The following is a 14,517-nucleotide window of genomic DNA, read 5'->3' as shown; positions in this document are numbered from 1 at the left end:
GACACAGATGAGAAGCAACTACAAGTTGATGCTTCCCTCTCCACCCCACTTCTCTCTCTTTCTCTCTCTCTCTCGTCTCTCTAAGAATCAATAAATAAAATCTTTTTTAAAAAATGAGAAAAATAAGGGCAGTATAGTCTTTTTCATGAAGATTTTTTTTCCCCCCTGAAGTGAAAAGCAGGGAGGCAGAGAGACAAGACTCCTACGTGTGCCCGACTGGGATCCACCCAGCTTGCCCACCAGGGGGCGATGCTCTGCCCATCTGGGGAGTTGCTCCGTTGCAACCGGAGCCATTCTAGTGCCTGAGGCAGAGGCCATGGAGCCGTCCACAGTGCCCGGGCCAATTTTGCTCCAATGGAGTCTTGGCTGCAGGAGGTGAAGAGAGAGATAGAAAGGAGAGGGGGAGGGGTGGAGAAGCAGATGGGCGCCTCTCCTGTGTGCCCTGGCCAGGAATCGAACCCGGGACTCCTGCACGCCAGGCTGACGCTCTACCACTGAGCCAACCGGCGCCTCTCCTGTGTGCCCTGGCCGGGAATCGAACCCGGGACTCCTGCACGCCAGGCTGACGCTCTACCACTGAGCCAACCGGCGCCTCTCCTGTGTGCCCTGGCCGGGAATCGAACCCGGGACTCCTGCACGCCAGGCCGATGCTCTACCACTGAGCCAACCAGCCAGGGCCGGCCAGCTCTTTCTTGAAGAAAAATTTGAGCTAGCACCTCTGTGGCTGCCACACTATCATTTCCCTTATATTTCAGACTAGCTGTACCCGGCCACGCGTTGCTGTGGCTCAGTCTGGTTAAATGGAAAAGAAAGAAAAGAGAAAGCGCACGTTTCTAATATATTTAATCTCACAATGCTTGTGGGTATACAATATTTTTTGTTGTTCCATTGTCTGTGCAGATATAGAGATTGTCTGGTTTGCCGAGTCTAGAACATGCAACATATAATTAATTGTCTATGTGAGAAGCAATCCATGTCTAGATCTAAACCACACAATTCTAAAGATTGGCCCTGAGCTTTGTTGATGGTGATTGCAAATGCCAATCAAATTGGGAACTGCAGTCTCTTAAATTGAAATGGCATATTCGTTGGTATCATAGGAATGCGAGGAATGAGGACATCTTCACCTTTGAAAGGTCCTGTCAAGACTGTTGCTTCTACAGCATTGCTCATTAATTTTTTTTTTTTTTTTTTTTTTCTTTTCATTTTTCTGAAGCCGGAAACGGGGAGAGACAGTCAGACAGACTCCCGCATGCGCCCCACCGGGATCCACCCGGCACGCCCACCAGGGGCCACGCTCTGCCCACCAGGGGGCGATGCTCTGCCCATCCTGGGCGTCGCCATGTTGCGACCAGAGCCACTCTAGCGCCTGGGGCAGAGGCCACAGAGCCATCCCCAGCGCCCGGGCCATCATCTTTGCTCCAATGGAGCCTTGGCTGCGGGAGGGGAAGAGAGAGACAGAGAGGAAAGCGCGGCGGAGGGGTGGAGAAGCAAATGGGCGCTTCTCCTGTGTGCCCTGGCCGGGAATCGAACCCGGGTCCTCCGCACGCTAGGCCGACGCTCTACCGCTGAGCCAACCGGCCAGGGCTGCTCATTAATTTTTTTACTGCAAGCCACGTGCCGTTACAAAGCTTTGGCTGGTTGCTATTTCGCAACATGATAATTGGCATGCAGATTTTCAATTGCAGTACGTGCGGTGGCATCCCTGGCAGATCAAGTGAATTCAAAAATTCTGTTGGATAATTAACTGCTTCAACTGCTTCCACAACAGTGTCAATGGACTTGTATGTGACTGCCTCACTTTGAATGTTAGACTGAATAATATTAAGTTTGTAGATGTCTTTGTTCTTGGGTGCAAGAATAGCTCGTTCACTCAGCCACGTGATTCTTATAATTGGCTTGAATATTGGGAAATACTTTTTCAACCAATTCTTCTTTTGATGTCACTAAATTGCAGAAGTTATGAGGCAATGAAATTCGTCCTGAAGTCAGATCAACCGTCACCTTTCCGTTCCCAATTTCCAGCAATTGATGTGAGAATATCTCAGCTGATTGATCGTTTTGCAGCTGGACATTCATATTTGTAGTTAATTTTAACGTGTTTACGTGTCACCACAAAGTAGAGTATTTCAGGCAGGCATTTATTTCATCCTCTGGTGTCGATCGAGGAATTACAGGTAATGTTTGCCTGAAATCTCCTGCAAGCAATAGTAATGCATTCCCAAATGGTCTGATGTTTCCACGCAAATCTTGCAATGATTGAGCCTTGAGCGATTTTTTGTGCACCATTGTGCATTCATCCCAAACAGTAAGTTTGCATTTCTGCAATACTTTTCCCATGCCCGATGCTTTGGAAATGTTGCAAGTGGGATTTCAGTGAATTGCATGTTCAATGGCAATTTCAAAGCGGAATGAGCAGTTCTTCCACCTGGTAGCAATGTTGCAGCTATTCTGGACGACGCAAGAGCTAAGGCTATGTCATTTTGGGATTGAATGGCTGCCAGAATCAATCTGATTAGGAACGTTTTATCAGTTCCTCCTGGTGCATCTAAAAAGATTTCTTCAACCCTGTTATTGACAGTTTGCATTATTCGATCGTAAATGCCTTTTTGCTCAAGCGTTAACTTAGGAATATTTGATTGCATATACAACAAAAGATCACCCGTGTTGTAATTTTGTTCGTGGCGCAATTCTACATCGAACAAAGCAGCAGCAGATCAATTCGGTGATGACATTCCCAATTGATTGAGAACTTTGTTCGTGATTTCTAAGCACAAATCTGCAATCATTATCAACGCTTTGTTGAAGATTTCTGCTGTGAAATCCATATTCATATTTGAATTTTCCTTTCTTTCGACAGAAAATATCTTCAGCCATATGCAATTTATATTTCTCCCATAATATTGAAATGGAATCGTAAAATACAATATATATTTAGTATAGCGTGTGTTGCATTCATGTCCAACAGATGGCACTGTTTTTCAAAAACACCTGTCACAGGTGTGACATCTATATAATAGTAGGTATATAAAAACATAAAAACGTGTGTATTCGAATGCAACATTGTGTCGAAATTTCAAAGCAGTTGGTGAAGAACTTTTGGAGATTTAAGATTTTCAACAAATGAACATTTACATTTTTTAAATTATTTTATTTTTTTTTATTTTTTTTATTTTTGTGTGTGTGTGTGACAGAGACAGAGAGAGACAGAGAGAGAGAGAGAGAGAGATAGGGACAGACAGACAGGAGGGGAGAGAAATGAGAAGCATCAATTCTTCGTCACAGCACCCTAGTTTATCATTGATTGCTTTCTCATATGTGCCTTGACCCGGGGGCCACAGCAGATACCGAGTGATCCCTTGCTCAAGCCAGCAACCTTGGGCTCAAGCTAGAGATCTCAGGTTCTCGAACCTGGGTCCTCTGCATCCCAGTCTGATGCTCTACCCACTGCGCCACCCCCTGGTCAGGCTATTTTATTTTTTTGAAGCTGGAAACAGGTAGGCAGTCAGACAGACTCCCGCATGTGCCTGACCAGGATCCACCTGGCATGCCCACCAGGGGGCAATGCTCTGCCCATCTGGGGCGTCGCTCTGTTGCAACCAGGGCCATTCTAGCGCCTGAGGCCTCTGCCATAGAGCCATCCTCAGCGCCCAGGCCAACTTTGCTCCAATGGAGCCTTGGCTGCGGGAGGGGAAGAGAGACAAGGAGAGGAAGGAGAGGGGGAGGGGTGGAGAAGGAGATGGGCGCTTCTCCTGTGTGCCCTGGCCGGGAATCGAACCCGGGACTCCTGCACACCAGGCCAACGCTCTACCACTGAGCTAACCGGCCAGGGCACATTTTTATTTATATAGAGATGATGAGTAAGCCAAGACTAACTTAGTGAAGAATAGACGGGTGGGCAATGAAGCCAGGACTCGGACCTTACCTTCTGACTGTTGTACTGTTTGTTCTATTACACCAAGAAGCATTTAAAAGTTTTTCCTGGATGTCTCCCATATGAAAAATGTTTGATGTGTTCAGAAATGCATTAGACAATATTTAGTAGAAGAAAAGAATGTATTCTGGGTAATTATGATGTAAAAAAGTGGTTTAGGCCTGACCAGGCAGCGGCACAGTGGATAGAGCATTGGACTGGGATGTGGAGGACCTAGGTTCGAAACCCCGAGGTCACCAGCTTGAGTGCAGGCTCATCTGGTTTGAGCAAAGCTCACCAGCTTGGACCCAAGGTCACTGGCTTGAGCAAGGGGTCACTTGGTCTGCTGTAGCCCCCCTCCCCCCCCCCCCCCCCCCCCCCCCCCCGTCAAGGAACATATGAGAAATCAATCAATGAACAACTAAGGAAACACAACAAAGAATTGATGTTTCTCATCTCTTCCTTCCTGTCCCTATCTGTCCCTTTCTCTGACTCTCTCATCTCTGCCACACACACACACACACACACACACACACACACACACACACACACACAAAAAGGTGGCTTAGTGCTGGAGAAGGAAGTATATGTAGAATGATCTGTGCTGTCAGACCCTGTGGGCTGTCAGGGAAATCTTCAGGGAAAAAGGAGTGGTATTTGAGCTGAATCTTTTTTTTTAATCTCTTTCTTTCTTTCTTTCTTTTTTTTATTGATTTGAGAGAGAGAGAGAGAAACTTTGATTTGTTGTTCCACTTATTTATGCATTCATTAGTTGATTCCTTGTGTGTGCCCCAACCAGGGATCAAACTGCAACCTTGGTGTATTGGAACAATGCTCTAACCAGCTGAGCTACCCATCCCTGGCTAAGCTGGATCTTGAAGATCAGGTAGGCTTAGAATTTTTAGAGTTAAGGGACTAGGGTGTACCTCACAAAAGGAGGGAATAAAATGAACAAAGGTGTGGAGGGCATGACAGGGGTGTTATGTCTTGGAATATGTATGTTTATATTCCTTGGGAACAAGTAGTCAGAAGAGGCTTGATCTATCCAAGTCATAGATCTAAGGTTGGAAGGGTATGTGTGATGTAGATATAAGACTAATCAAAGTGTAAGTGGTCTAGAAGAAGAAGACAAAGCCAGAAAGACTAGGTGTAGCTTCTGGTTAACTGCATGAAAAAAGAGTGAACTGGAAGTTTTCTGTCCTCGGCTGCTTTTTTAATAGTGTTTTCAACAGGGAGGGCTGAAACTGTTGTTCAGAGTCTTTTATTCTAGTTCTAATGAGTGGGCTCAAGACTGCCAGCTTGCCTCATGACCCCTGGCCTGGGAACTCTACAATAGGTCATTTTTCCTCTACTTTTCTTGTTGCTCTCTGGTTTTATCAAAACTGCAGGGAATGCCCTGGCCAGATAACTTGGTTGGTTAGAGCGTTGTTGCTAAGCACAGAGGTAGCCAGTTCCATCCCTAGTCAGGGCACATACAGGAACAGATTGATGTTCCTCTCTCTCTCTCTTTCTCTCTCTCTCTCTCTCTCCTTTCTTTCTCTTCCTCTCTGTGTAAGATCAGTAACTAAAAAAATTTTTTTTAATGTAGAGGATTAGAACCTGAAGATCTGGGTATCTTGCAAAACCTCTTTCCTTCTCACATTTGTAAGGATGGCTCATTCCCTATCTGCTTTCCTCTCCCCTTCTTTTTATTTTTTTAATTTATTTATATATATTTATTGGGAGGGAGAGAGAAAGAAGCATCAACTCATTGTTGCTTCACTTTAGTTGTGCATTGATTGCTTCTCATTTGTGCCTTGACTAGGGATGGAACTACTACCTTGGGCTTAAGTTGAGCTAGCAATCCCTTGCTCAAGCTGACAGTGATTGTGGGCTCAAGCCTGGTGACCTTAGTCTCCTGTCAATGACCCCACGCTCAAGCCAGCAACCTCAGGTTTTGAACTGGCGACCTCAGGATTCTGGGTCAATGCTCTATCCACTGTGCCACCACCACTCAGGCCACTCCCCATCTTGTTTTGGTAGCCAGGTAACAGGTAGTTGCTACCACTTTTGTTATTTTTGCCTGTCAGGTTAAAGTGATGTGTTGAAGGCAGAGGTTTAAGTGCTCTGCTGGGGCTAATTTTACACATATTTAGTCTATACTGAAAATTGGTCTACTATGGAGAAGGCAACATATGGTGGGAGAAAAGCAGGGAGGATGTGTAAGGTTAGCTGTCGTGGAGCCTTTCAGACATGGCATTGTTTCTGCTGTTAGAAGACTTTAAAATTTCACCCCTTTTAGTGCCAGATAATGGTGCTGTGTCTTATTTTGAGGACATTGTGCTGACTCAGTTTGTTTGTTTATTGGGAGTGAGAGGTGAGAAGCATCAACTCATAGTTGCGGCACTTTAGCTGTCCATTGATTGTTTCTCGTCTGTACCTTGCGGGGGTGGGCATGGTGCTCCGGCCATGCCAGTGACCCCTTGCTCAAGCCAGCAACCTTGGGCTTCATGCCAGCGACCATGAGATCATGTCAATGATTCCCATGCTCAGTCAGGCAACTCTGTGCTCAAGCTGGTGAGCTGCACTCAAGCCAGTGTCCTTGGGGTTTCGAACCTAGGACCTCAGTGTCCCAGGTTGACACTCTATCCCCTGTGCTACCACATGACTCAGCATCTTTATAACCAGCTCTGCTATCTGTTTTTGTCAGCTTCATAGGATGTCATTTGGAAAATACAGACAGGGAAGCCCTTCAATCTTTGTGTGTGCGTGTTTGTGAGACAGAGAGCAAACGTGTGTGCACATCTATATTTTGAAAGACAGAAACTGCGGGAGATGAACCAAAAACATGAGGCTAGTGTGCTCCAAAAGGAAAGTTATTTTACAAACACCTGGACCCTGGATACAAGCAGGCTGAGACCAGTAAAAGGGTGTCAGCTGGAATAGTTGTGGGAGGGAGCAGATAGATATGGGGGATGCTGGCATGGGGTTGTCTGCATCTGGACATACTTAGATTAGCATATTGGGGTTTGTTGCCTTGGTTACAGACTGTCTCTCTATTCCCAACCCTCATGATGGCCTTGCCTCGAGGACATTTTTCAGAACCTTCCCAGGGTGTGGGGAGGTGGAGGTTGGGTGAGGGAAATGTTTACTGAAGAAGTTGCCTTAGTAGAAGTTGGGTGAGGGGAATTGAGTTTTAGAGGAGCTAATTTAACCTCAACATATATACCAGCGGTCTATCTGAAAAATCTGGGTGTGTGTTTGAGAAGAGTCAGGGATTGCCCAGGTGTGAGGGTCTGCAGGTTCCATGATAAAGGACAGCAAGGGGGAGTCTCCTGCTGATCTTTCGAGTGTTTTACTGTCTCGCTCTTTTTTTTGTTGTTTGGTTTTTTTGTTTTTGTTTTTTCTGAAGTTGGAACGGGGAGGCAGTCAGACAGACTCCCGCATGTGCCCGACCGGGATCCACCCGGCACGCCCACCAGGGGGCGATGCTCTGCCCATCTGGGACGTTGCTCTGTCGCGACCAGAGCCATTCTAGCGCCTGAGGCAGAGGCCATAGAGCCATCCTCAGCGCCCGGGCCAACTTTGCTCCAATGGAGCCTTGGCTGCGGGAGGGGAAGAGAGAGACAGAGAGGAAGGGGGGGGGGGAGAAGCAGATGGGCGCTTCTCCTGTGTGCCCTGGCCGGGAATTGAACCTGGGACTCCTGCACGCCAGGCCAACGCTCTACTACTGAGGAAACCGGCCAGGGCAAACCTTAGTTCTTTTTGGCACTACCCATTTCTTAGGGAACTGGGGTGGAGTCAGGACCTAAAGGTAGGTATGGAACAGAAAATGCTCTTTTTTTTTTTTTTTTTTTAGATTTTATTTATTCCCTGACCAGGCAGTGGTGCAGTGGATAGAGCATCGGCCTGGGACACAGAAGACCCAGGTTTGAAACCCCGAGGTTACTCGGTTCCTGAGATTAGCATTAGAGGAGAGAGCAGAGAAAGGCCACATGGAGGAGAGCAGAAGCAGCCAAGATGGCGGAGTGCTGAAGGAGAAGCCAGTTTGTGCAGAGAGAAGGAGATGGGGAACAGAGGTGAAAAAGGCTCTGACTTATGAGGTGAGGTAGAAACCTTTGATTCTAGGAAACTCGGATAAGTCAGTGGCTTTGGGAGCCCTGAATGGAAAGGGAAGTATTTTTCCCACTGTGTGTATTTCTTTTTTTTTTTTTTTTTTTTACAGAGACAGAGAGAGAGAGTGTCAGAGAGAGGGATAGACAGGGACAGAGAGATGAGAAGCATCAATCATTAGTTTTTCATTGCGTGTTGCAACACCTTAGTTGTTCATTGATTGCTTTCTCATATGTGCCTTGACCGCGGGCCTTCAGCAGACTGAGTAACCCCTTGCTTGAGCCAGCAACCTTGGGCTCAAGCTGGTGAGCTTTTTTTTTTCTTTTGCTCAAACCAGATGAGCCCCGCACTCAAGCTGGCGACCTCGGGGTCTCGAACCTGGGTCTTCCGCATCCCAGTCCGGCGCTCTACCCACTGCGCCACCACCTAGTCAGGCTGTGTGTATTTCTTGCCTGCTAGGTTCAAGCTAAAATAAAGATGATGGCCCACGAAAAAAAGAAAAAGAAAAAGAAACCCCGAGGTCACTGGCTTGAGCATGGGATCATAGACATGACCCCATGGTCGCCAGCTTAAACCCAAAGGTTGCTGGCTTGAATCCCAAGATCACACTGGCTTGAGCAAGAGGTCACTGGCTCAGCTGGAGCCCCCCGGTCAAGGCACATATGAGAAAGCAATCAATAAACAAGTAAGGTGCCACAATGAAGAATTGATGCTTCTCATCTCTCCCTTCCTGTCTGTCTCTGTCTGTTCCTATCTGTCTGTCTCTCACTGAAAAAATATTTTTATTTATTGATTGATTTTACAGAGAGAGGAGAGAAGAGGGGATGGGGAGTGAGAAGTATTAGTTTATAGTTGCTTCACTTTAGTTGTTGATTTCTTGTCATATGTGCCTTGACCAGGCAAGCCCAGGGTTTCAAACTGGCGACCTCAGCATTCCAGGTGGATGCTTTATACACTGCACCACCACAGGCCAGAGAGAATGGTCTTTTTATTTTTATTTTATTTTTTTAATATTTTTCTGAAGCTGGAAACGGGGAGAGACAGTCAGACAGACTCTCGCATGCGCCGAACGGGGATCCACCCGGCACGCCCACCAGGGGCAACGCTCTGCCCACCAGGAGGCGATGCTCTGCCCCTCCGGGGCGTCGCTCCGCTGCGACCAGAGCCACTCCAGCGCCTGGGGCAGAGGCCAAGGAGCCATCCCCAGCGCCCGGGCCATCTCCGCTCCAATGGAGCCTTGGCTGCGGGAGAGGAAGAGAAGCAAATGGGCGCTTCTCCTATGTGCCCTGGCCGGGAATCGAACCCAGGTCCCCCGCACGCCAGGCCGACGCTCTACCGCTGAGCCAGCCGGCCAGGGCCAGAGAATGGTCTTTTTAGAGGAGACTGCCACAGCTAAGAGCGGCATAGTTGATTGTGTCAAGGGGCAAGATTGATGGATATTTCTTATTTTCCACAGAAACAGGGCAGTGAATGTAATGTGTTTATGTGTGTCTGCACTGTTACTATCAGGTTCTAGATTGTGTTTACTTGATTATATGATAAGGGTTTAGGGTTTTTCTTTTTTAATTATTATTAATTGATGAGAGAGAGAGAGAAGCAGGCATTTGTTCTACTTAGTTGTGCATTCATTGGTTGCATCCCATATGTGCTCTGACCTGTGATCGAACCTGCAACCTTGGTATTTCAGAACGAAGAACTAATCAGCCAGGGCCGGTTTAGGGATCTTAAAAAAAAAAATGGCATGTGCTGGGGTCCAGCCCCGGGGGGATCCAGGGGTCCCACAGGAGGAGACGGCGTCGGCGAAATTGGAGTGAGAGAGCCGAATTCTTTTCTTTCTCTTTATTCTCTAGTTAGCATTTACTGCCAGGCATCTCTCTCAAATGCTAGTACAGCTCCTTTTTTATACACACACACCAAGTTACAATTACATGGTATTAATCATTGCTTCTGTTTCACTATGTTTACATGTTTCCAGATAACAGTTAATTTATATCTATAAACTACAAATCAGGTGGCAAATCATTCAAAGTACAATTAAAAAATAACTTGAATAGCGATAACATCGGTAAAAGCTTTTAAAGGATTAGTACTAACTAATAACTCAACTTTACTGTTGTTGTGAGTCAAGGGGCAGAGAGAGATTAACAGACAAAATCATTAGGGAGTAGCAAAGGACCACCGCTTGCTCAGGCAAATGGCCTTGAGTTTATGCAGTGTCCTGACTTTTCTCACAAGGTAACAAAAGGCTTGCCCATTAAGAAATTGACATAACATTAAGAGTAACTTTTACTTAAAGATATATAGAGTGCACTCGCAAGATAGCTTAGTAGCAACATAATTTCAGAAGACATTAATTGCTATTGCTTCTATGGATGCTTCCATATTCCTCTTTATTATCTGAACGAAAAACCTTGGGAAAGTATATAAATCTCATGAGAATGTCTCACTGAGAAAGTCCAGTAACTGCCTTCAGTCATAAAACAATTCTCTTAGCAAAACATCCTTTTCTTGCTGACTGCATTCCCATCCCAGGCCACGCAACGGGCCATTCCATAACACCTTACCTAAGATTCTATTGTCTAGTCAAATTTTATTTATTTACTATATTCACACACTAGTTAAGTTCTAACTATATTCTTCTTAGAGTGTACCACTATCTGCAGATCAAATAAGCAAGAAGAAAGGAAAGTTTCTCTACTCTATCACCTGAAAAGGCTAGGGAGGAAAAATGATGAATTAAGTGAAGGCCGAAAGGTGCTCTGCACAGCCACTGCCTTCTACCCATTCACAAGTCACAATCTATTCTTTCTAACATGATTAAGAAGAAATTCTCCTACAAACTTAACCCTTTACGAGGGATATTATAGCCAGCCTCTTATGTTTATGAGCCCAGTTCAAGGGGCTTACAGGCTTTTCTGTGGAACTTACACCTTCTGTCTCATTTCCAAAGAAATTACTACAAATCTACAGGGAAAGCACAGTACTATTATCCCTGTGCCACAAATAATAGCACACACCCAGAAAAAGGGGGGATATAAGGCCAGATTAATTCAAAAAGTCAAAGGGGGAAGTATCATTGTGCCTTTCCTTTTGCGGTGACTTTGTCACCCCGCAGCCATTGGTCTTCACTGCAGTGACTTTGTCAATCAGCAGTTTTTGATCTTCTTCTGCTGTGACCTTGTCAGCCAGCAGTTGTGGGTCTTCTCCTGCTGTGACCTTGTCAGCCAGCAGTCGTTGATCGGCTCCCGACAGGCATGGTTCACACCAACTACAAGTTGATGCTTCTTCTCATCTCTCTCCCTTTCTGTCTATCTGTCTCTCTCTCTCTCTCAAAAAAAGTAACATGTTTCAGAAAAGGAAGATGGTTCTTCTGGGGAGAGTGACAGGAAGTTTCACCAGTTCCTCTTTACTTCTTTTCCTTACTCCTTCTGCTAGATGTTGGCTTCTACAAAGATTACCAAAACTTGCCTGACCAGTGGTGGCACAGTGTGCAGTGGATAGAGCGTTGACCTGACCTGGGATGCTGAGGTTCCAGGTTCAAAACCCCGAGGTTGCTGGCTTGAGCAAGGGGTCACTGGCTCAGCTTGAGCCTCCACCCAGTCAAGGCACATATGAACAACTAAAATGACACAACTATGAGTTGATGCTTCTCATCTGTCTTCTCCTCTGCTGTCTGTCACTCACTCACATACACACACACACACACACACACACACACACACACTACCAAAACTTAAGAGTAACTTTGGGGAGAGGAGTGCAGGAACTTCATCCATGCATTTCCAGTGCCTCAGAAGCCTCCAGATTCCTAGAATAGATCAGATTCTAAGTGGAATCACTAGATGATGAGAGTTGGGATTTCAGGGAGAGGACAGCTCATTCCCCCTCCTCCAGAAGGCTACAGAGCTCTCTAAGGGTGAAAATCTCCGAGCTGGTATCTTTCCCTAACCAACCTTTCTTCCTACTAGGCTACCTTGACTTTGAAACAGACTGTTTCTACGGTTTCAAATCCAGTTAGAGTGTGGAGTGGGTGTTTAATTCTTAGGCTTGGAGCCTCTTAGGTTTTGATCAGGTAGAAAAGCCTTAACTAAATGCTTTCCCTGGGACTGGGAACAGCACTTTTGGTTCTGACAAAAGTGAAGCATTTGAGGATCTTGTTAACCGCCTTTCGCAGAGGTGATTCTACAGCTGTTATCCCTCCTTGTCTCTGAAGGGCGCATCGTTTCTGTCTCCCGCCTCCCCCTGCCTCACATCGCTCTTGGCCACTTCACGGACGAGTGGACTTGTCCATGATGAATTGCGAACTTCTCTCCACATGTAGTGCCCTTGGGTACTTGGAAGGAGACACTTACCACAGGGAACCAGATTGCTTAGGTGAGTACCTTTTTGAGGAAACAGGTAAAATAATTTGCTTGAGTTCAGAGGTCTGTTGAATTTCTCGAACCACGTGTTATGAAAAGCTCTCCGGCCTGGGTGGAGCTTTTCCTGGGACCCATGTGTGTATGTGTTCTGTCCTGAAGAGAGTGTGAAGGATTTGATCCGCTACTTGAGGCACGAGGATGAGACTCGGGATGTGCGGCAGCAGCTGGGGGCAGCCCAGATCCTGCAGAGTGACCTCCTGCCCATCCTTACCCAGCACCGCCAGGACAAGCCTCTCTTTGACGCTGTTATCAGGTTGTTTCCCTAGCTTTTTAACTTTTACCACACACCAGCATTGGGTGTTTGAGCTAATAGGTTTTGGTGTTTGTGCCTAGTGAGGAGACTTAACCTCTCCCTCCTTCATTGTCTCCTCAGGCTGATGGTCAATTTGACACAACCAGCCTTGCTCTGTTTTGGCAGTGTGCCCAAGGAGCCTAGCCTCCGGCACCATTTTCTGCAGGTGCTCGCTTACCTGCAGGCCTACAAAGAGGTGAGGTCTCCTTCAGTGTCCCTGAGGCAGGATTTGGGGGCAGCAGGAAAGGAGAGGAAGGGAGCTGCTTAAGGGCTGTTCCTCTATTTTGTAGGCTTTTGCCAGTGAGAAGGCTTTCGGGGTCCTCAGTGAAACCTTATATGAGCTGCTGCAGCTGGTGAGTGAGTCTCTGCTTTCCTACATCCCAAGGACGGTTAGCACCTTGCTCCCCCTCTGGGTAGAGCGCCAAGTTGGGCATTGTCAGGACATGCTGAGTTAGGAGGTATGGACCCTGTCTGTTAATACATAGTCCAGTTTTTTCTCTGGCTACCTTAGGGCTGCTTGAAGTCTTTCTTTTTGTTCTTGTTTTTGGTTTTTGTTTTAGTTTTTTTCTAAATGCAAGGGAAAGTTTATTTACAAAGCCACAGACGTAGGAAAGGTGAGCCAGCTGGGCTGTGTAGGCAAAAGAAAGGTCATTGGAGCTAAGAGAGAGAGGAAAGATATGCACCTTGAGGGAAGAAAACTAGGAAAGGTGCTAATGTGCTTCGGAGAGAGAGAGAGGGAGGGAGCCAGCCCTGGGGAAAGAAGGGGCCGGCAAAAGGGGGGGGGGGACAGCCAAGGTAGGTGTTACCTGCCTTCAACCGAGAGTCTCTTCCTCTAACTCTCCTGGCTAGGGCTGGGAGGAGCGGCAGGAGGAAGACAACTTATTGATTGAACGGGTCCTGCTGCTGGTCAGAAATATTCTCCACGTCCCAGCTGACCTTGATCAGGAGAAGGTAAGAACGGGTCTTGGGTTGCCCAAGTTCTTGTGCTTGGTTAGATTGGACTGCCCTTTTTTGTTGCTGTTGTTTCTGTCCTCTGACAAATCTGAAGGGCAACCTTTGTCAAGGAATGAGTTGGAGAATCTCGAGGCAGGACAGTGGAACTGACTGACCTCCCTATCTCCCCTCACCACTCACTGCTCAGAGGATTGATGATGACGCCAGTGTTCATGACCGGCTTCTCTGGGCAGTTCACCTCAGTGGCTTGGACGACCTGCTCCTCTTCCTGGCCAGTTCGTCTGCTGAGCAGCAGTGGAGCCTGCATGTGCTAGAGATCATCTCCCTTATGTTCCGGGACCAGGTAAGACCTGGTACCCAGTCTCTTCACCCATGAACTTTTCCGCTACGTGGCCAGACTTGCTCTTACAGTAATGGCTGAACTCTCTGGGGGAAGGTGGGTGACAGATGGAGTAACTGTGTGTTGACTATGGGGTCCCATCAACAATCCTACTTCGTTCACTCTGTCACTAAAAGGAGTGGACTCAGAATTGGCAAAGACCATCCTTCTGACTCTTCTCTCGTTGTTTCAAATCTAGAACCCTGAGCAGCTGGCAGGAGTAGGACAGGGACGCTTAGCGCAGGAACAGAGCAGAGATGTGGCAGAACTGGCGGCGCTGCGCCAGCGAGAGATGGCAGAAAAGAGGGCTCGAGCTCTTCAGCGAGGCAACAGGTGAGCGATGGGGAGCTGCCCCAGCCGCATTCCCGTTCCTTCACTGTGGGATGCTCAGGGCCACTCCTAAGACGGTGGTGACCAGATAGCATTTTGCAGTTATGACGTGCTGTGATGTGCTGATGAAAGAGAA

General features: G+C 47.0%; 1 protein-coding gene across 5 annotated transcripts in view; it reads left to right on the top strand.

Moving 5' to 3' along the window:
* The window catches only part of TIMELESS (timeless circadian regulator), a 38,249-nt gene that overhangs the window by 9,553 nt on the left and 14,179 nt on the right, over positions 1 to 14,517 (top strand). For 2 of the 5 annotated variants that reach the window (XM_066369786.1, XM_066369784.1), the window contains exons 2-9: positions 7,752 to 7,995; positions 12,219 to 12,379; positions 12,526 to 12,679; positions 12,800 to 12,914; positions 13,009 to 13,071; positions 13,568 to 13,669; positions 13,860 to 14,015; positions 14,251 to 14,384. In XM_066369786.1, coding sequence (XP_066225883.1) covers positions 7,991 to 7,995; positions 12,219 to 12,379; positions 12,526 to 12,679; positions 12,800 to 12,914; positions 13,009 to 13,071; positions 13,568 to 13,669; positions 13,860 to 14,015; positions 14,251 to 14,384 — 890 coding nt within the window. In that variant the 5' untranslated portion in view covers positions 7,752 to 7,990. Of the gene's footprint in view, positions 1 to 5,144; positions 5,250 to 7,751; positions 7,996 to 12,218; positions 12,380 to 12,525; positions 12,680 to 12,799; positions 12,915 to 13,008; positions 13,072 to 13,567; positions 13,670 to 13,859; positions 14,016 to 14,250; positions 14,385 to 14,517 lie in introns of those variants that run through there. The other 3 variants (XM_066369785.1, XM_066369788.1, XM_066369787.1) reach the window with 3 other exon arrangements.

This window comes from Saccopteryx leptura, chromosome 2 (genome assembly GCF_036850995.1).
Source record: "Saccopteryx leptura isolate mSacLep1 chromosome 2, mSacLep1_pri_phased_curated, whole genome shotgun sequence".
Taxonomy (NCBI): Eukaryota; Metazoa; Chordata; class Mammalia; order Chiroptera; family Emballonuridae; genus Saccopteryx; species Saccopteryx leptura.
Note: the sequence above shows the minus strand (reverse complement) of the source record. Positions and strands in the feature narration are given on the sequence as shown.